At 37.8% G+C, this 21,160-nt stretch overlaps 1 protein-coding gene across 1 annotated transcript in view; it reads right to left on the reverse strand.

The window, feature by feature from the left end:
* CCDC141 (coiled-coil domain containing 141) overlaps window positions 1–21,160 on the reverse strand; it is a 164,172-nt gene that overhangs the window by 47,314 nt on the left and 95,698 nt on the right. Inside the window, exons 8-10 of the mRNA XM_012650763.1 lie at window positions 16,011–16,183; window positions 1,905–2,046; window positions 84–203 (exon numbers count right to left, since the gene is read on the reverse strand). Of these exons, the coding sequence (XP_012506217.1) occupies window positions 84–203; window positions 1,905–2,046; window positions 16,011–16,183 (435 nt within the window). The remainder of the gene's footprint in view (window positions 1–83; window positions 204–1,904; window positions 2,047–16,010; window positions 16,184–21,160) is intronic.

The following is a 21,160-nucleotide window of genomic DNA, read 5'->3' on the forward strand; positions in this document are numbered from 1 at the left end:
GAGCTAGGATTACATTTTATAACTATTGAATATAAAAAATCTATTTAAAAAATCCTAGCCATTATAATAATTACTTTATTTACCTTAACTTGGATATCTAGGTCCAGATAATCATTCAAAATCTTCTCTGAATCAGAAAGGCTGGAACCAACATCCATTGCATTAGAAAGTACTGGACCAATTTTCTGAATTGACATTTCCACCTTTAGGAATAAAGAATATATTGCAGTCTTAGTAATATATTTTTACATATATGTATGCATACGTATAAGGAAAGTAAATATTACTCTATATATTTTCAATGTATTTTAAATATATAATATCAATTTTAGTCTAAAATAGTTTTAAATATTTCAGAATTTCATATTTTAATAATGCTGCTCTTCATATGAGGCAATACTAGAGACCTACTGACAGAAGGGACATGTTTAAAAATATTTCTTTTACTAAGAGCAATGAGATATAAGCAGTCATTCACATCCTTTACAAACTTATTATCTATATTACCTACAAAGGATAGTGAACTTGCTAACACATCAGCAGAGATGAATTGATCCGTATGTTGAATGGGACCCAATTTACAGGCACATTGTGAAGCAAAAGTCGAGAGCATGGATATTAGGCCACTCTACTGGTTGCTATATTTAAGGCTGAGGGACTCTAGAGAAGCAGCCAACCCTTTATATGTAATAGTAAAACACAGGGAGATATTTAGGTCATTTAGTTGATGAACTTGGGGGACTATAATTTGATCTTCAGTACATATGAATCAATGAATGACAGTACCCTTGAAGGATGCTATTCCATTCAAGTTATTAATACATCCCTCGTCCCCTTGTTCTACCTAGATTCCATACTCCCAGAGTCAAATTGGCTCTGAACTGGCAATAAGACAAGTAGCAACAGCTGTTTGAGTTCCTATTGTGTTTTCCATCACCACTAAATTAGCTCGACTCTCCAGCTCTAGGGAATGCGGCATCACAGCTGCCCGCCATATTTGGAAGCTCCTTGGACCCAGACATCAGAACAAGGCTCAAATTCCCAAGTTTCTGGATCAATAACAGCTGGGGAAGCCATTTAAATAGACATTGATATTTAATGTCCTTCCTAGTGTAGTCTACTAATTCTACTCCTGTAAGTTCAGGAACGTAAGTCCATTGTATCAAATGAAAACATAATTGAAAAATCTAGACCCAGCTTCTGCAGCAAGGCTCATTAGCATTAATGTCACGAGGTATTACTAATTTTTGTTTTATAGCCCATCTATAGATACGTAATTTTTTATTTAGTTGAATTATGTAGCTCCCTGGTTTTATTCCCCTTTGAAAATAGGAAATAAAATTCTCTGATACCAGGCCGTTGTATTTACTCTGCACAGAGGATTTTCACAAGTATGCTTTTATGCAGAGTGACCGTGTCCACTTGCACTGGTCTAGTTCCATAAAGTATAATAATGACCATTTATTCCTGGAAAAACCCAAAACTCATAATTTTTGGTATCTATCTATCTAACTGCAGTCTTCCTGTTGAATGGTACCACATCAACCGAAACATGTGCATATGAGAACCATGCCCAGCATAGGTAAATCAAATACCTTATTCCACTATGTACATGATTCAGTTGACACAGAATTGTGCAAAGCAAGAACTGCTGTTGTGTATATATGTTCAGGCCTGAGGTGGCAGATAGGATCTGATATCTAGTTTCGGCAAACTGGGGTAGGGATGGTTGATGAGCAACAGTGAATTACAACTCTGTTTTGCTCAATGATAGCACCTAATGTGGAACATAAGAGAAGCCTAAGGAGATGTACCCCCATCCTCCCACCATGCCCACATGCTACAGTTGCCATACTATCTATTATCACCAAATTAGAAGTTTAGGTTTTATTTTGGGAAACTACCTTCCTTAGGTAACCCTCCACTGAGGCTGTTATTTGTTGTTTCTTAAGAGCAAACTCCTTGTGCGCTGAACACTGTTGGGTCAGGTCATCCACTCGTCTCTTTATGCATCCCATCATCTCATGGACGCCGGTCACCCGGGAGCTGAACGGAACAAGTCACCTGTTAGTTCACTCTACCCCAATGTAGAAGGCCCGGGAACAGGGAACATTTGAAAACAGATCTGCTTTCATGTTGGGTAGGAGTTGGTAAAAGTTATCAGCTGCAGGATAATAGAAGTTAAGTGGCTATCATCCCCGTAAAGCAAAGGGCAAAACCAAATCATGTTTCTCTGTTTTGTCAGTCAGTCCTGAGGGAAAGATGAGTTATGGGCTTTTGCAACAAGGTCTAATCTTCTTTTCTAAAGGTTTGCTTTTTAAGATTTCTCTAAGATATCCTGAAAACCTTACGGCAAAAGGCACAGCATGTTTGCCGAGCATTTTCCTGAGGGTGTTATTTAAAAGCTTCATTTATCTAAAGATGCTCTTTGAATAGAAATGTGGATCAGCCAATTAACAAAGCATTTACTAATCCAATAGGGTAAAATATTTAAATAACACTAAGGTCCTTGTTCTCCGTGATTATGAATGCTCAAGGCTGTATTCATTAGTTGAAAACCAAGTTATCACCAACAATTAGGAATCAAATATGCTTGTTCATAAAAAGGAAACCAAGTCTCACATTAACATTTTTTACCTGTGCTGGCCTCATGAGAAAAAAAAATAGTGATAGGAGAGGTTATAAAATGAAAATGCCCTTAAAACAACGAATGAACTTTGAGTTGGGCCTCTGTTGCTCTAGTCTAAAGATACCTTAATAGAATAAATAAAGAATATCCAGTCTGGACAACATAGCAAGAACCTGTCTCTACAAAAAATAAAAAATTAGCCAGGCATGGTGGTGTGTGACTGTAGTCCTAGCTGCTCGGAAGGGTGAGGCAGGGGGATAAAAGAGTCCAGGAGTCTGAGGTTGCAGTGAGTTGCAGTGAGCTATGATCACACCTCTGCACTCCAGCCTGGGTGAGAGTGAGACCCTGTCTTTAAAGAAAAAAAAAAAAAAAATCAAACAAAAAATAAATAAATACAAATTTTAAAAATAAAAAAAAATAAATAAAGATAGCTTAACACATTTCCTAACCAGTCCAAGTTAGCATGCTAGAATTACAGAACATTGAGAGAACACTGTTGATGGAATGAGCACTTTTTAATTTTTCAATCTATCCCTAAGACAGAGCCTATCCTACTATTTAAGAAGTGGATGTCTTTCATTTCCCCTCAGTCATTTCCTTCACATACTGTACTAATAAAGATTAACATGATAACTCTTAAATTTAATTACCCAAAGTTAAAAAAGATCTTGGAACAAAGTACAGATTTTAGTAATTTTACCTCAAATAATTAATTTATGACTCTGTAAAAATGAATTTAATTAGTAATGAAAAGAGGACAAAATTCCAAATGGCTAAGAGGTAATGTCACCTCCCTGGAATGACAATGAGGCTGCTAAAGAGGTGAGAAATACTCAGCTGTGTCCTGTCGGTACCACAGGAGTCCCGGATAAATTTAATTGGGGGAAAATATGAGACCACTATGAGAAATCTTATTCCTGGCACGTAATATTCCACTGATGTTACATTTAAAACAATTAATTTTGCATTTTAATACTCAGAGATAGTGAAGAATATAATCAAGACATCAGGAGATTTTTTCATGTATTATTGAGAAATAATTCTCAATAATATTGAGAATTATTGAAGATTATTGAGAAATAATTTAAATCAGGATTCAAAATCTCCTGATTTTAAATCCATAAATTCTATAAAAGCAGTGTATTGGTAATGCTAATCATATTATATTTTGACTAGGTTTTGGACTTTGAGATATAATATGCTAAAAAGGCACTGAAAAACCCAGTTGTCCTGTATACTACAGGTTCCAAGTTTTTGGCAGAATATGGAAATCTGGAGAGAGGAAGATACATTGAGTATGTGCCCCTATGGAAAGAAGGTACAGAGAACAAAGCTTGTGACAGGAAATGGGCAAACATGTGGAAAAGAAATCTGGCTGAAAATGCCAGAAAATGCCAGTGATAAAATAAGAGGAATTTAGAAATGATTAATAAAGTTTACAAAGTAGAATTTGGCAAAGAACTGCATAGACTGAGATGGAAGATGATTACTCCCACCTGAGTTGCTGTGCGTGGTCCCACCCAGAACACCTTCTGCATCCATTGTGGTCAGAGGCTATTTTACTAACCAGACTTGGACTAGGGGACTCCTTGATCCCAAGGCAGTGTAGCTGAGAGGGGAGTACAAATTTTGAGTGAGCTGCTCCCTGGGGGAAACTAGTCCTCAGTAACCAGGTCCAGCCAAACCTCTTGGTTCCTATTCACATACTATATATACATATATATATATTTATATATATATCTTTATAATATACATTTTATAATATATATTATTTCTTGATCTTTTCCCCAAAATAGGGCTGTCAGTCAGCTTCTTGGGCTGATCCATAAGTCCCAGCCATGATGTCACAGGTACCAGGGCTCAGACCTACTCTCTGACTCTGACCTGAACTTGCTCTAGCATCCCCACCCCTCTCAAATTTCCCACTTGAATCCCTATTTTGTTTTAATTATGATGCTCTGATTCAACACTCACACTGAATCTACCCTCCTCTTTGGCCATTCAAATCTGAAATTTAATTTCCTCTAAAATGACATCACTCAATCGTATAGTGTCATGGAAAATACGGATTATGGATTCATACATCTTATAGTTTTGCCTTCAACCTTAATAACAGCTGCTATTTAATAAATTCTTGCAACAAACATGTTACTTTGTTCAGTGCACTGCATGCGTTAATTTATAGAATCCTTAAAATAACTTTGTGAAGAATCGAAATGTTATCAATAACTCCAATTTTTAGCCAATGAAACTGAGGCTCCAGCGGTGAGATAACTTGCCCTAGAGACACAACTGGTAAGTAGCAAAGATCTGATTTAAAGCCACGCCTCTTTGATACCCAAATATATATACTTGCTATATTTAATAATTTTTATTGAATTAATGATTAGTTTTAAATCTTACTTTCAGGAAATTTAAGGAAATACAGACAACACTGGTTTAGTTTTTAGCACAAAATACTGTAACAACAACTAATAAAAACAATTATTGAGCTCTTACTGTGATAAGGCACCACTCTTAATGTTTTAAGTAGTCACTCTTCTAATTCTCATAACAGCCATATGAGCTGGGTACCACTGTTATCCTCAGTCTGCTCATCTGCAAAATGGCAGAGCCGGGATTTGAACCCATTCATCTGGTCTCAGAGTCTACATTCTTTACCACCTCATAGTACCTTTCCTGGGTCTGTGACACATGACATGGGGTGGGGGGTATTTTTTTCCTCTAAAATTTCATTTTCTCTTGAGTTGAGTGTCGTTGGCTTTCACTGAAACAGAGTTGGTCTGGCTGACGTGTTGTTTTGAAATTGGCAGTCTTCTCCAGGTAGTGCAATGTCTGCTGCAGTTTACAAAGTGGCCACTAGAGGGGTATGGTATAATAAATTGTTCAAATCACTATTAATACATGTCTTGGGGGTCCCTCCAGCACAGAAAATGGAAAATGGGCAAACAGAACCAAATCAAGCATTCCTTCTGTAAAAGTATTACTTTTTAGCAACCTACAATTTTAATTTAGATGAATTGCAATGAACCAAATAGGATCTGTTTTTGTTTTTCAGTGACCTATGAGATTTTGTCTCATTTTGTAGTGATTTGTGCCTTGTCAAGTCTATCTATTGCACTGTAAGTCCTTTAAGGGAAATGGATGGTGTCCTATTCATTCTCATATCCCTTGCAGCCCTGAACACATAGCCTCATAAGTAGTAGGAGATCAATGCACATTTTCAAATTAGATAAAGTACTCTCTAATCAATATTGAAGGGAAGAGAACACATAGATTTGAAGATTAAGAAGAACATATGCACAGTCACCATATTTAAAATGTCATAGTGATAGTGTCCAATAGTTTTTAAACAACGAGGATTTTGCACTTTTGGCCAATTATAGACGTTTTAGGCTGATACTTCCCTCCTCTAATTACAGCCTTAGAGGGACAAGCTGACTTGCTTTGCTGTGCCGTGCATCATTGCCTGTCCAGCGTGTGCCCGCTCCCACTTGTGGCTTAGACCCCTTCTGGGTAAGAGAAATTCCCAATCTTCTCGGTTACCCTAGCTAGTTCCTATTTCCCTCTCTCTATGTCCTGGGCTAGGTCATCTCTGTCTCATTGGGCAGTAAACATCTCCCTTTCCCTGATTCCCAGCTGGAATGTATCTGCCACACTCCTAGTCCCAGGGCTGCCCCTGTCCTTTGCTATTCCGTCTTAGTGAAACCCTAACCTGCAAGCTACAACTAGCCCTGATTCCATCATTTTCAGTGAGAAACTTTATACAATCATTCAAGATTTTTCTTTTGAACATTCTAAAACATTTAAAAACATGCATAGCATGCATATTGACAATTCTCTCGGTGCCCGGACAGCAGGTGGTATGACCAAAGGAAAGTTCTGACCCCACTCTTTGCCAGCAATTCTTACACGGACTGAAAATAAATTAATAGCGTTTCATCCATCACCCAGGAATGAGTACTGTTACTTCACAGTCATATGAAATTAATGATGGGACAAGAAGTGATGGTGGGTAACAGAAACTTGCTTGAACCAAAACGTAGTGTCCTGTCATTTTGTTCTGATTCTGAAGCAACTCTGCTCATGCACGGCTGATTGGGTGGGAGAGGGTTAATGACGGGGTAGTCTTCTAGCACTCATAATCTGTGGCTCTGCTCTGCGTGGGAAATACTGATTGACCTTTGGGCTTTCTTGGTAAGAATGGATTAGATGATGCCTGTCTGTGGTGTGAGCATGTGGTACATCAGATTATTCCTGATGTTGACTTGACTTTTCCAAGCACCACAGATACTCAGAAAACGACAGACTCTGAAGGCTTCTTCAGGCATTTGTTAGAAACTCCATAATGGGAACATTTTCTCCCTTATTCACTGAGCCAATAGAGGGGAGGGAAGGGGGAAGAAAAATAATCGCTTTTTTTTTTTTTTTTTACCTCAAGAACAGAGACAGATTGACTTCTGGTTCAATGATAGAATGTTCTATTTACCGTATGGAAGCAGTTGCTCTGTTTCTGCGTCTGCGGCAAATCAGGCTGGGGGAGGAGAGCAAATCCCAATGTCAATGTGTTCTAATGATTCTTTTCTGAGAATGGCAAGTTGCTTTCAAACCTTTCATAAATTACTATTGGCAGCCCATCTGGATAAGGAGCGGAACCAGATGGTAAGTACTTGACAGCTTACTCTATCTCATCAGAAGGGATCAGCTGATTGTATTTTTCTTTTTGTCTATGGAAAAATAAATCTTCCTTATCTTTAGCTCACTGCTTCTTTTAGCAAGAACACCAACAGTGTCTTTCCATGTTTATGATTGTCCTTATTTTGGAAGAAACAACTGCTGCTCTCTAGTTTTCATCCCTACTTTGAAAAAGTGCCATTTGCACTGTAGAAGTGAAATGCATATTCTTTAGAATAATTTTTTTCTGATTTAAGTTATATACTTTGAGAATCTCTCCCCACCAAATGAATATTACACACACACAAACACACACATCTTTTATTTATACATAACAATGGGGAAACAGAAAGCAGTAAGTGGTGCTGAAGCTACAGGGCTCCTGGGCTCTGTTCCAGATGCATGTAGAGATGGCCAGAAGTTCAATGCCTCTGAGGCCATAGACACCAACATCCATATCCTACGGGAACGGTACCATAGCTAGGATTCTACCTGAAATCAGTACCAGGGATGGAATTCTCCCTGCTTGTAAAAGGAGGTTGGAAAATATTGCAGCCAACTGATCCTGGGGGTCATAGAATCAGATATAGCAGGGCGGTCAGGAACCACACCAAGCCCTCTCCTGGTTTCCTGATTGCATCTCTGAGAGTCATAGTATCTCCATGGGAGCTGTGTGACCCTGATCAAACAACAGAAGACTGATTCTGGAATGAAGGGCTTCTGAGTGTAGGTGGAAGTCATGGCAAAGCTGCTAAGGAGGAAAGAACAAAGAAGAGAGAAGCAAGCAAGCAAAACAAAGCCAAAGAACAAACCCCCCCAATTCCAAGCAAGAGTGCCATCCAAAATTGCAAAACATGCCAGGAAAAGCAAATCTATGACACTCAACAATCAAGAGATCACTGTACTCTAGTTGAAATGAAGATAAGTAGAGCCATCTGAAAATGACTTTAAAATAAATATATCTGAGATCAGAAAAATAAAGGAACATTCAACACCAATAATGAAAGAACAAGAAACTTTGAGACAAAAAGTCAGAAATAAAACAAAATTGGATATGAAAAAATTAATTAGAAATCCTAGAAACAAAAACAATATATTTACTAAAACTAAAAAAATAAAAAATAAATGAATTAAAACAAAGGGAACATTAACAAAGGAGAAAATAGTCTAAGGGCTTACTGTGAATGCAACACTAAGAGCTAAAGGAATAAAAATATGAAACACAGTTTGTAGAGCTGAAAGACAGACCGAGACTTCTAATAGAAGGTATAAGAGGAGAAAGAGAATAGCAAGAAAGCATTATTTAAAAAGATAATTGCTGAAATTTTTCATGATTTATGACATTAAGTACTCACATAAAAAGAGCACAGCAAGAGCAAAATAGATGAATATACTCATTTGAGATTATTTGGAAAATATAAAAATACATTTTAATGTATTTCCTTCCAAAAAGATTTTCTTTTTTTCTGTCTTCCTCTTGTCCCCAGCACACACACACACACACACACACACACGCAAAGTTAGCATTCTGCCATATTTATAATTTGGGTCCCATTTGTACCCACTTGGAATCATATTGAGAGGATATTCTCTGCCTTTAAATATCCTTTGAAAAAACCATTTTGGTATGTGCTTAGGATATTGCACGATGTGCTTGCCCTTAAACTATTAAAACGCTTCCCTATTTTCTGGGAATATTTAGGCGATTTTCAGGTTTGAACTATTATAAATAGCACTGTGATGACCATCTTGTTCATAAATATGTCCACTCACATCTCTCCCTCTCTCTTTTCCATGCTCTCTTTGCCGTAAACCCTCTGATCTGAGAGAACTCCTCCTCCTCAGTCGTCCAGGGCAGAGATTCCTGCCTCTCTAGTCAGCCTTCCTCTGTAGGCTCTGTGTATCTACATCTTTTTACTCAGGGATCCTTGCTACTTCATGTCACAGTGTCACCATGATAAATGAGTACATTCATGCTGCAGTCATATAGACATTCTGCAAGAACCTAACGTAGTGACTCCTAGATTTCATGAAAAGTATGGACTTTGGTACCTTCCATACTAAGAGTTTCAGAATGATAAAAGTCTAAACAGTGTTAACAGGCCCAGATTGCAGTTATGACATTTACTCAACCTCTAAAAAGAACAGCTTAATATAGACATGAAAATATTTGCAAAGTGGCTGAGTTAAGACTGTCATAAGAACTCAACTTTGTAATTTCCTAAATTTCAGTATCTGACATTTACCATCTAAATGCTTCATCGAACCATTTTAAAACCAGTTATTTTTAAGTTCTTAAATGCTTGGTGCAGTTCTTATAAAATGCAATCATAGATAAACCTATTAGGCAAGTGAAATTTGTTTGTTTTGTTGGAGAATAGACTTTGTTTTTTGTTTGTTTTCCACTTAAGATCTTTTAAACTATTTTCACTACGATAAGGGCTTTCCTTTAATGTCATGCCAGCCCCTTAACATTTTAAATCAAGTCTGCCAGTATGAAATGCTAATGTGATATAAGTACCTAAGGAAGGCGAAACAAGTTCCCCGAGCAGTTTCAGCCCTCAAGGTGATACCATGGTCTGGGTGAGGAGATGATACTGTCACAAATGAAACAACTAAGGAATGATTCAGCCCAGCACAGGTTGAAAAGTGAAGGCACGCGATAGATGTCAGAAATATAAATGAAATTAAAGAAAGTATTATTCGGTGAATATTGATTGTGTTCATCTTGAAGATGTAGACCATTCCCTCATCTCAGCCCATCAAACTCAACAACCATTTGTGGACCTCTCCAATCTCACTCCTTCGCTTGACCTATCCTGATCACAAAATTTAGGCTTGCGATTCCCTTCTCTGAATAAGTGACCCCAACACCCACTCTGCCCACAGCTCCCTCATTCCTGGAGCACACTCCCTAGATGTGCAGCTCCCTGACCGGACACTAGAAAGGTTCTGGAGATTTGGGGTCATTTTATATGTCTTTGACTGTCCTTGAGGCCTGGTGCTGGTAGGTCATAGAAGATGCTCATAAGTACACTCAACAATTTTTGAAATGAACTGAAAGAAAGAAAAACTTTACAGAGCAGGTGGGACTTGATTTGAAACTAGAAGATAGATGGAGTAAATTTTAAGTGCGCTAGAATAAAAACAGAATCCATGTTCACTAAGTGACCAGGTTCCTTGTTATTGATTAAAGTTCAATAAAAAGAGTAGAAAGACAGAGAGCTGGCAACTGAACAAAGGGATTCAGACTGGCATTCAAGTACACCCTCCACCTTTTATTGCTGTGTGACAGGCCATAGGGCAAGTTATTGAACTTCTCTGTGCCCCAGTTTTTTCATCTGCAGAACAGGGACAAGGATAATAGTAGTTCTCATATCACAGGGTAGTATTAAGGACTAAAATCATTAATGTATCTAAAGTACACAAGTGTTTGCCATTATTACTAATGAGCCTTTATACACAGTCTAACTCCCACCTAGCTCTTTGGCCTTGCCCTATGCCCTTCTCCCCTTGCCACCTGCTCCTCCAGCCACACTGTCCTTCTTACTGTTGTTCTGCCTGGTCCACTCGTCTCCCAGCTATGTGCATGGTAGAATCTTCTCCTTAGAGTATTCTTCTCTGTCAACAATGTCTGAAACAGTCCCCTCCTCAAAATCATTCTATCCCATTTCACTTTTAAATTTTTTTCACAGTATTCATTGCTGTGTAAGAGCCTCTTATTTATTTGTTGATTGACTATTTATTACTACCAGAATATTATAATCAGCATGAGGACAGACACTTCACCCATCACATTAGATGCTTGGGAGCATCTGATTTATAAAAGATACTCAGTAAATATTTTTGCAATGAACAAACAAATGAATGAATGGACCGTGCTCTGTCTAAAGTTCATTACCATCCACAAAAATCAACCAAAGGAAGTAATGGTAGCCAACATAAAGGAAAAGAAAGCAAAATCCAATTAACTCCTACGTTATTCTCTGTAAAATATAAAAATATGAAGAATCTACATTAGGAAAGTACTAAGTATTAGATCAAAACAGATAATACTTAAAGTTATATCAAAGCAAACTGTTCAGTAAGGATGAAACTTACAAGCTTAAATCCATCATGACAGTAGAATGAAAATGGGTACAGTCTTTTTTGTGGGATAAAAATTAACTCTGAAGCAAGTTTACTTATAAATTCTAAGTTAATTTTAGCAAACAGAAAAGGCAAATCAACACTTCACAATGTAGCCTGGTCTTGCTGGGGTTTTGTATGTTTTTGAGCTTTGCAGTAGAAGATACACTGAGGAACAAAAAGAGGTCTCTCATTTTTGTCCCATTATGAAAAAGTTAACTCTCACACCAGGTCCTGGACCCAGCATTTCCAATCACAACAGCTTCCTACAGCTTAATAAATGCAGAATTCTCTTTGTAGCAGGCCATGTCTGGTCTTTCTTTAGACTTGGTGCTCAAGGATGATGCCTAGGAAGAGATGAGGAGGGATGGAAGCCCGGGGCTTTTGACTTCACTGTAAGTCTAAGTTTGACCATTTCCATGGTTTGAATATGGTTCATTTCTACCATGGCTTATGTTGAGGTTTGGCTCCCAATGGGTGGTGTTGGACAGTGGTGCTTTAAGAGATGATTAGGTCATTAAGATGGAGTGAGGTCTTTCTCGGGAGTCTGGGTTAGTTATCCCGGGACTGGATCAGTTTCCACAAGAGCAGGGTGTTATAAAGAGAGGTTGCCTCTCATGTTTTGCCCTTTTTACACACATACCCTGTTGTCCTCCTGTCTTAGCATTATCATCAGATTATAGGCAGGAAATAGAAAAGGCAAGGAAACAAATAACCATAAAAATTTTTTTTGTGAAGCTGCTCAAACTTCAAATATATTTAGTTCCAGAACAAAAAAACACTGTGGGTCTAGTAAGGTAGTAATTGCAGAGCAATAATGAAAAGGTCTCAGATTTACTGAGGAAGCTTCATCTCGGGTAAATGGGAACTTCTAAGTTCCTATTTTTTTTTTTTTTTTTTACGAAAAAAAAAAAAAAAAAATCAGATCAAAGGGCCTCTGAAATTCCTACCTGTCCCAATACTAAATTAAGCCTTTTATTACCTTAACATAAATGTTTATCTTCTTTATTTCAGACATAACCTTCCTAGTTAGTGAAAATGAATACAACAATTTGGTGCAGGTGACTCTGTTGTAATCATTTGAAACAATCATGTAACTCTTAGTATTTTGTTTTTAAAGCTCTTTATATAGAAAGTAAAAAAGAAGTATAGTCATGCACCACATAACAATGTTTCACTCAATGACCGTAGTCCTATAAAATTATAATACTGTATTTTACTGTACCTTTTCTATGTTTAGATATGTTTTGATACACAAATACTACCATTGTGTTGCAACTGCCTACAGTATTTAGTACCATAACATGCTGTATAGGTTTGTAGCCTAGGAGCCATAGGCTATACCACATAGCCTAGGTGTGTAGTAGGCTGTACCATCTAGGTTTGTGTAAGTATACTCTGTGATATTTGTGCAATAACCAAATCACCCAATGGTGTATTTCTCAGAACATATCCCTGTCATTAAGCAACACATGACTGTAATTGTTTATTGGGCACTCTCTATGTGCCAAGAGTGGTGCTATTTCATTCAATTAAAAAAAAAACTCTATGAAATGTATATCTACATTTCACAGAGAGGAAACTGAGGTTCACAGAAATTAAGCTTAAAAGCCATGGCACTCTCATAATGTATGAAATAAAACTCCTTTGGCACTAAGTCTTAAGTTTCTTATCCATGCCAGTTTTTCAATGTCTAGTAATAGGAGCCTTAGTATCTTGTGTCCTAGTAGTGTGGCTGGCATTCAGAAGTCACTGTGATGTTCAACAATATGTACTTTTCCCTGTTGAAATTTACATTTATCTCCATTGCCACCATTCTAAACTCCAGCAGTGGCTGCAACTCGAAATCTTATTCTTAGGTTCTGCTTCTTTCCTATGAAGGTGACTCAGGTCATTAAGCAGATGAATCATTAGATGAGGAAGGAAGCAAGTCCCAAACAGAATTCATGGAATTGAGGTCAGTAGCCATACATGGCTCTAGTTTGCAATGAAGATTCTAATGCATTTCAATTCAATTTTTAATGGATTTTTATTCTATTTCTACCTTCTGAATAAAAAATGTCCTTTGCCAAGAAACAATTTTACCTTCAGTTCCTCCTGCAAAGTGGAAATAGTATTGATATATAAAATATTATGAAATCTCAGGGAAACCAAGTACCTTAGAAACTTCTGGGAAAGTTCATATATCTAAGATGTTGACAGAAACCATACTGCTAATTATTTTTTAAAATCCATTTACCTAACTATTATTTAAGGTTTCTTGAAATGGTCCCTAATTATTTCTTCTTTTATTGAAACCCGGTCTGCGTCCTTAAGAACAGGATTGTAGATGTTCCTTTTAAAAATAATATATATGTAGAGATTAAGACACAAAAGAACAAAAGAGGCAAAAAGAATGAAAACAGCTAAATAAATAAACAAGTCAACCATTACAAAATGGATGGCTAAAAATAGTCAATAAAATCTCAAAGATAGGATGCATATTAAATAAAAACAGTTTACTTCTTACATTTAAGTATTGAAAATAAAGCATTACTGATTAGAGCAAACAGCATAAAGTTTAGCAATAAAACATTGTGACCACCTTTCTGACTCCAGGAGTTAAACATCAGAACTGAAAAGGGAACTTCAGTTTCTGGCCAAGAAGCAGAGACTGGATTTACCCTTATGCCTTAAACAACCAGAAACACAGACAAATAAATGAAACAATGGTTTTCAGACATTGAACAACAGGTAGCACAGGACAGTGATCCCTTAGAGAAGGAAAACAAATGAGATGAGCTTTATGATCGCACCAGCTTTCTGACTGGGAGGTCATTTCCAGACCAAAACTCAAAGAGATGGAACCAAAATAGAGCCCAAAGGAAGTTCTTGCTGAGTTGGGAAGACAGAGATCAGACTTTGGGGAAGTCAAGGCACCTAGAACATGTGGGGCAGGGTACCAGATAGAAAGGGTTAACACACAAACAGAACTCCAGAGACCTGGGGAGGTGTCATTGGCTGCATTCTCATCTCCCCATGTGTGAAATGAGCCTTCCCAAAGCCAGAAAACACACTGCAAGCAAAGAGTAGCCTGACCAGAGAAATAACATCTGTCTGTGCTTTGAGACCCATTTGCTAAACTAAAAATCAGACCATTTCCCAATTATACCTGGGGAATTATACCAATTAAGTGCCCTGATCACTTAATCCAGTCAACATACGACTCAGATCAATGTCCACCATGTACCCTCAGTCCAGGCACAATAACTGCCTATTCCACACCTTAGGATATATTTTGCATGGCTCAAGACATTTACACATTTCTGGAAAAGCTGACCTGTAGCAGGGGAGGGGAAGGAGGAACTCCTGTACCCATACTTTGGGCCCATACGGGGACACAGTGAAACTCCTGAAGCCTAATGAACACCATCATTACCTGATGAATGGCTTGGAGTTAAGTAAAGACATTTAGTAGCTACAGTTGTTATTGTTAGTTTTTCAAAGGGGAGAATTATTTGTCCTAATGCCCTCAACTTTTTGGCTCTTGCTGGGAGACCTCAGATTATTTCTAATCTCAGTTGTGCCTGGTCCCGTAGCAACCATCACAAGCCCCGCATCTCTTTCCAGATTCAGGCTGTCTTCTGGAAAGAACATTCCCCAAACCCAAACTTACCAAATCAACACTTTTAAACACACCTACAGTAGGGCAGAACAAGGGTTTAAACAGAAATAAAATAATTTTACCACATTCCACCTATTTTATTGTTCTTTCAATTGAAGGTCTTAGAGTTTCAAGGAGATTGCAGATATGGAAGATGAAAAACTTGGTTTAACGCATTTGCAAAATCTTTTTTGTCTCTGTCTGTCAAAAAAGCCCTGCTTTCATCTCTTTCTAGTCAACATCTGTTCCATGATCTGCTCTGTCATCTCCCCTTTGTTTTCCAGCTCTGTCCTCTCCTACACTTTCTCACCGCATCCTCTCTCTGTTTCTCAGGGTCCACCTCTGTCTTCGTGCCCACCCAACCTAAGATCACACTAATGAGTTTACCAAAAGCTCTCACAAAAATGACCCTGCTAGCACACTGTTTAAGGGGACGGGGTTTGGGACCCATACAATTGGATTTAAATTATCACCTTTTACTTGGAGTTTTGCTTGGGGAGCTACCAGGGTCATAAATGAAGGGAAATTCTGATACTTTACTTTTTTCTAGAAAGAAAAAGAGATAGGATAGACTCAAGTCTCAAGAACTGAAGAGAAGAAGACCCTCCATGAAGATGCTAGGATATGAAAAGCCTTGGGAACCAAAGCTCTCTTTTTTATTTTGTGCCTTCCCTCTCCTCTCCTCAGAAATGCATAAACAGAAAGCTTTGGCATCTTTAAGTCTTCAGGCTCAGAATATGGCCTTACTTTTGGATGAGCAACACTGTGTTCGTTCAGAATCACTGTTGACCAAAATTCAATAGATCCTTTTAAGCCATAACATAATGCGGCACAACATCAGAAGCAGGAAAAGAAAATCTTGCAACTTAGTTTTTCACAGCTTGTGGAAACTGTGAAAAAGCTTGTTACACTGAGGAAGAAATAGACTTTACTCACCTGCAGGAGTCTAGTTGGCTGATTAAGGTTTGTCCCTTTTGCAAAGCATCAGCTGTGCAGTCTTTAATTTCTCTGTGTAATTCCGCGTGCCTCACTGCCAAGACGGGCAGACTTAAACCCTCTGATTTAAGGAGCTTAAGGTAAGCTTCGACTCTTCCAAGTACATCAAATGCCTGCCAAAGAAAACATACTTTCATTTTCTGCTTTTCTAGTTTAAAATCTACATCAATGTGCACACGAAACACTAGCGATTAAACCAGGCCACCATTCAATTTATTAGTTTGATCATAACCAAAAGACAACAATCTTAGTCTTGGAAAACAGCTGTATAGTTTTAAGGCTCCATTTAGAGAAACTGATCATAGCTTAGTTCAGCATAAATAAATGTCAGCAACATAAAATTACCAAAATAGTCTGCATTGAGAATGTATCTATACAACACAAACAGTTATAACTACATAGAATTTGGAAAGTCTGGTTTATTTTTTGTACATTTTATACTGTATACAAATAATAGATGAGCTATTTTTAAAATGTTATGCTGCCTTTTATGACCTGAATGTCTCTGTAATATTCTTAAAAGGAAATGTCCCAATAAATTCTACTCTGAACCTGAAACACTATATGGAAATACACAAGAAATTACTAATGTGCTTTTCTCTCTTGCCTTTTCAAATATAAGACCTTCAGCCTACTCCATCCAAGGCATCCATCTATCTTCCCATGAGATTAGAATTTGGTTCCGAAGCAGTGCAAAGAGTAAGACCAAAGTAATATTTAGCTTCTGACATGCACAATAGGATTATGCAGAAAAAAACATAGCCTTGCAAACCAAGATATTATCTTGAGAGAAGATTTTTCAATTCATTTAGTTTCCTCCTTTATTAGCAGATCAACAACCCAGCATGCCAGATTAAGCTTATAGAATTAACATAAAGCAGAGAGGAGCTATCCATTTGGCCATTAAGGCTTAGTTGGCATTAAGGAGGAGGAGGATGTGACATAAAGGCAATAAAAGAGGACTGTGGCAATACGAGGAAAAAGAGGGAAAGCTGAGTGCAGTGGTCTTTGTAAGTCTCCTAATATCTCACTTCTGAATTTTGGCCTAGAGAGCAGATGAGTGAGGTAAGTTGAAGAAAAGCTGAACTGCAAGGGAGCTCTTCTCATGATGCCCTTTGGCGCTATTGGGAAAAGTCACCTTATGGGATGTTCCATATCAATCTGGAGAACAGTCCTATCACAGGAAAGTTGGCCGTGCTGCCTAGCCAGGTTGGGGCCTTGAAGTCTAGCCTTTCTGGGTGCTGAGTTGGAAGCCAGTGAGCTTAGCAGGAGCTGACCAGAGAGTAGTAGGAAGACCTCACAGAAGATTCTGGGGGAGAATCCCAGACTGTGAGAAATAAGAACAGATGGGCTTATGACTTTGATACTGCTGAGGCCTGAGGGAGGCCGGGGGAGCAGGGCTGAGCTGATGCTGAGGTAACACGGTGCAGCCAGGTGTAGAGGCCACTGTTACGGAGGTGTGTAAGTGCACTTGGGTCCCTTCTACCTTAGGGAATGAGTTTTAGAGGCAGATTTGGAACTGGACAAAGTTGGAATTCACGAATGAAATCTCTCAAACACTGTCTTATTACTTACATGTTGGTCTTCTGTTCTCTCACCAACGTCCTCATGTCTCCCAAGTTTGCTCTTTCTATTTACTTAGAATGTTTAACAAAATCACTCTCACTTATTTAGCAGTTGAGAGGAAGTATTTAATAGCAATAATAGTAACTACAGTTTAATGAGGGCTGACTATGTGCTTGCTTCTATACTGTGTGTTGCAAAATTCTTATTCAGTCGACAAATACTATCGAATGCCTGCTGACATCCAGGCACACTGTCCCTAATAGTCGTGGGAAGGAGCAAGAAATGATCCCCACTGTATAACTGAGAAAACTGAGTTTCAGAGAGGTTAAGTAAATTGCACAAAGTGACATTTTTACTAAGTGGCAGATTTGGGGTTTACGACCAATTTGTCTGGCCCTCAGTTCTGTGCTCTTAAACCCTGGGCTACGGAGCCATGTGGCAAAGGATTACCATGGGAGTCCTAAGAAAGAAGGGCTATTTCAGAGAAGGCTGTAATCTTGAATAGAGAAGGTGAGATTTTAAAATTTTACTTTTTGTAAATAAGTGTCTGCTTTTCCTTCTCATAGGTGAGAAGAGATACAGAGAAAGGTAGAGAGATTTCTCTTGTACTACTGGACTGTAAAAGAAGGGGAGCCCTATTAAAGTAACTTTGAACTTGAAGAACTCTTCCTTATCTGATCTTTTTCTGTCCTGTAGTTGGCAACAGAGTCAAATGAGACAAGACGCTTATGTTAGAAAAGATGAGTTGATGACTTTCTTGATCCTTTCATAACTCATTGAAACATCACTTGGCGATAACCACTGTTTCTGGAATTTTGTTTCATATTTTAAAATTTTTATTGCTTATTTTGAATGAAGCAGAGTCTCTTGTTAATTGAGGGTTAGTCAATGCCTAAAGCAAAAATTCAATGTAGTCAAAATTACCTTTAATGTCTTAAATCACTCTTAAAGTTTAATACATGTGAATCAGTGCTTAGAGTAATACATATTCACATTTAGAATTGAAAACCCATAAGCTGCACTAAAGGAAGAAATAAAGGGAAAAATCTATATGTAAATGTCAAGACGTTCTCTCCTTTCTTCCTCTTAGACAATTCTCAAATTCCTAGTGTGAATGGGGAAAGGATGGAGAATTGCAAAGTGCTTTTTGTTGCCTACAAGTTTAATTCCATTCTGTTTTAGTATTCAGTCATTATAACCTTAATACATGTCATGTTTCTTGTTTTGAGAATTAAAGAAGAAAAAGTATATGAAAGTAATGATGGCGGACATGTAGAAGCACTCAGAAAATATTTGCTGGCTATTATTTTAAATCTTGATTGATGGAACACATCTTTAAAAGTCACTGAGAAGAGCATGGCCACCTGCTGCCTGTCATTCATCCCACATGGGCCCTGCAGAGCAGCTGCCACTCTCATATCCTCAGGCACTGGTCGAATCTTTATTGGAGTTAAATGCTAACACCACAAGGTCATTAAACGCATGTGTGATTTCACTCCACCTCTTCCTGAATGTTGTAATAGAAGTTTTATTTTCTAAGAGAATGGAAATTGATTGGAGGGCTGAACATTCACTAGCCGGAGGAGACAATTTATCAAGGACAAAGATAACCCATAGCTTTGAATCAAAATATCCAAATTTTCTTCCAGCGCTTTCTCTCAAAATGATCAAAGTGTTAGGAAAACATTTACTTATGAATTGCTCTACGTATCCACTTAATAGAACTACAGCAGTAGAAAGGAGGTAAGTGATTTCATCCCTTCCTTCACTCAACAAGCACATTTGTAGAATACCTGTAAGTGAGGTGGGCTAGATGCTGTAAGAGAGCTCATTCCCTAACCTTAATCCCAAATGAACCCTCATGGAAATAATCTGTAGATGCAGAAATAAGAGTTAAACTTCTGGACCTCTTTAAAAGGGAGCCTCTTTCAAGAAGATTAGATTATCTGTGATTGTCTGAATCATATGCAAAACTCATTTCTCATATTCCCATGTAGAATTTGATGAGAAATCCATGTGCCAATTCCAGAAATGATCTAAGTATCATTGCTCTCACTTAATCTACCCCCAAAATAGAATTGAGTGCTTTCCTATTTACCATATCCATAAGGAACCTGATATACTGGATGCAGCCTGGAAAGAATCTCTTGGTTGCACACACAGTACAAAACAGGTTATTTCTGGCAATAAGAACACTGCGATCCCCTTATAAACTCCTTCGGAATTAATGTTTCACCTTTAGTTGTTTTTTCCTTCACATCCCACTCTTTCTTCAAACTTTGACTGTGCAGGTCAAATAAATCTATTATGACTGGATTGGGAAAAAAGGATATAGGCACAGGATAATATTGTATCCCTCTGGATTCTAGCTTTGCTTGACTATTTTATATGTTATTACTCAGTTTTTAGGCAGATAAGGAGGAGATGAATCAGTTCTTTTTGGTCCTGTTTTGAAAAAGACTAAGGAGTTGCTTGCTTTTTGTTCTTTAAGATGCTAATAGAGACTTTTCCTTTTTCCCTTGTTAAGTACAGGATCCAAGGCAGGCTGCACCAAATCAAATAGAGATGGTATCAGACATGGCACATTTTATTCTTTTTAAAATATCTATGAGACTAATAGTTTAAGCAAGAACCACGAGTCATCCAACATAATTCTTATATCATGCTGTTTCACAAGGATGTTTAGTAAGTAATATCCTTTGTTTCTTGACCAATTAATTTAAAGAGAATCAACACTAAACAACAACAACAAAACAAAACAAAACAAAACTGCAGAACCTTGAAAATTTCCTTTCCTGAGTCTAGAGGCTGGAGAATGAGTTTGGTTGGAAACTTTGTAATTACCAAGACACAAAACCCAACTCAGCTTCTAATTAGAGCACTGTATTCCACTAGCTATGGAGACTGGAACTTCCCTTAGGTTCAGTGTTTATAAAGACCAAAAGCTTCAGTTTTTCTTCCTAAACATCACCTGAGATAAATTCTGGTGGCTCCCACTGTGGGGAGCTGATTCTTAATTCAGGTCCCTCCCAAATCTGCCCAAGCTATCAAATGCCATGAAGTCCCGGGCATAAGGGTGATGTGCCTTTCAAGCTCCCAATATTTGCTGCTGCTCACGGCTGCTCCTTGGACCCCAGAACTAACCTCCTTGTTCCAGCGCAGATTCGTGGTGTTAATGAGAAGTATTTAAAGCCATTAGCTCCTAAGGCAGGTTTTGGCCTCACAATTTGAAAAGCTAAAAAAACACTGGAAAAGAAGGAGTTTAGGATTGAAAGTGGCATGTATCTGAAGCATTTTATCAACACGGAAAGGAGGAGTTTATGTATTGACTGTCTCTTACTTATTCCTAGGCAGATCCACCTTAGAAATACAACTAGGCCCATTAGATAGAACTTTAGGTAGCTAGTCACTATTTATAATTTCTAGTTTCTTTTATCTAAATTGACTTAAATGATTTTAGGATGATCTTGGGAATATTAATATGGAAAATATCCACTTACAATGTGTAAAGCATTTATTTTTTC

The sequence above is a fragment of the Propithecus coquereli genome, unplaced genomic scaffold (assembly GCF_000956105.1).
Source record: "Propithecus coquereli isolate 6110/MARCELLA unplaced genomic scaffold, Pcoq_1.0 Scaffold34, whole genome shotgun sequence".
In the NCBI taxonomy this organism is placed as follows: Eukaryota; Metazoa; Chordata; class Mammalia; order Primates; family Indriidae; genus Propithecus; species Propithecus coquereli.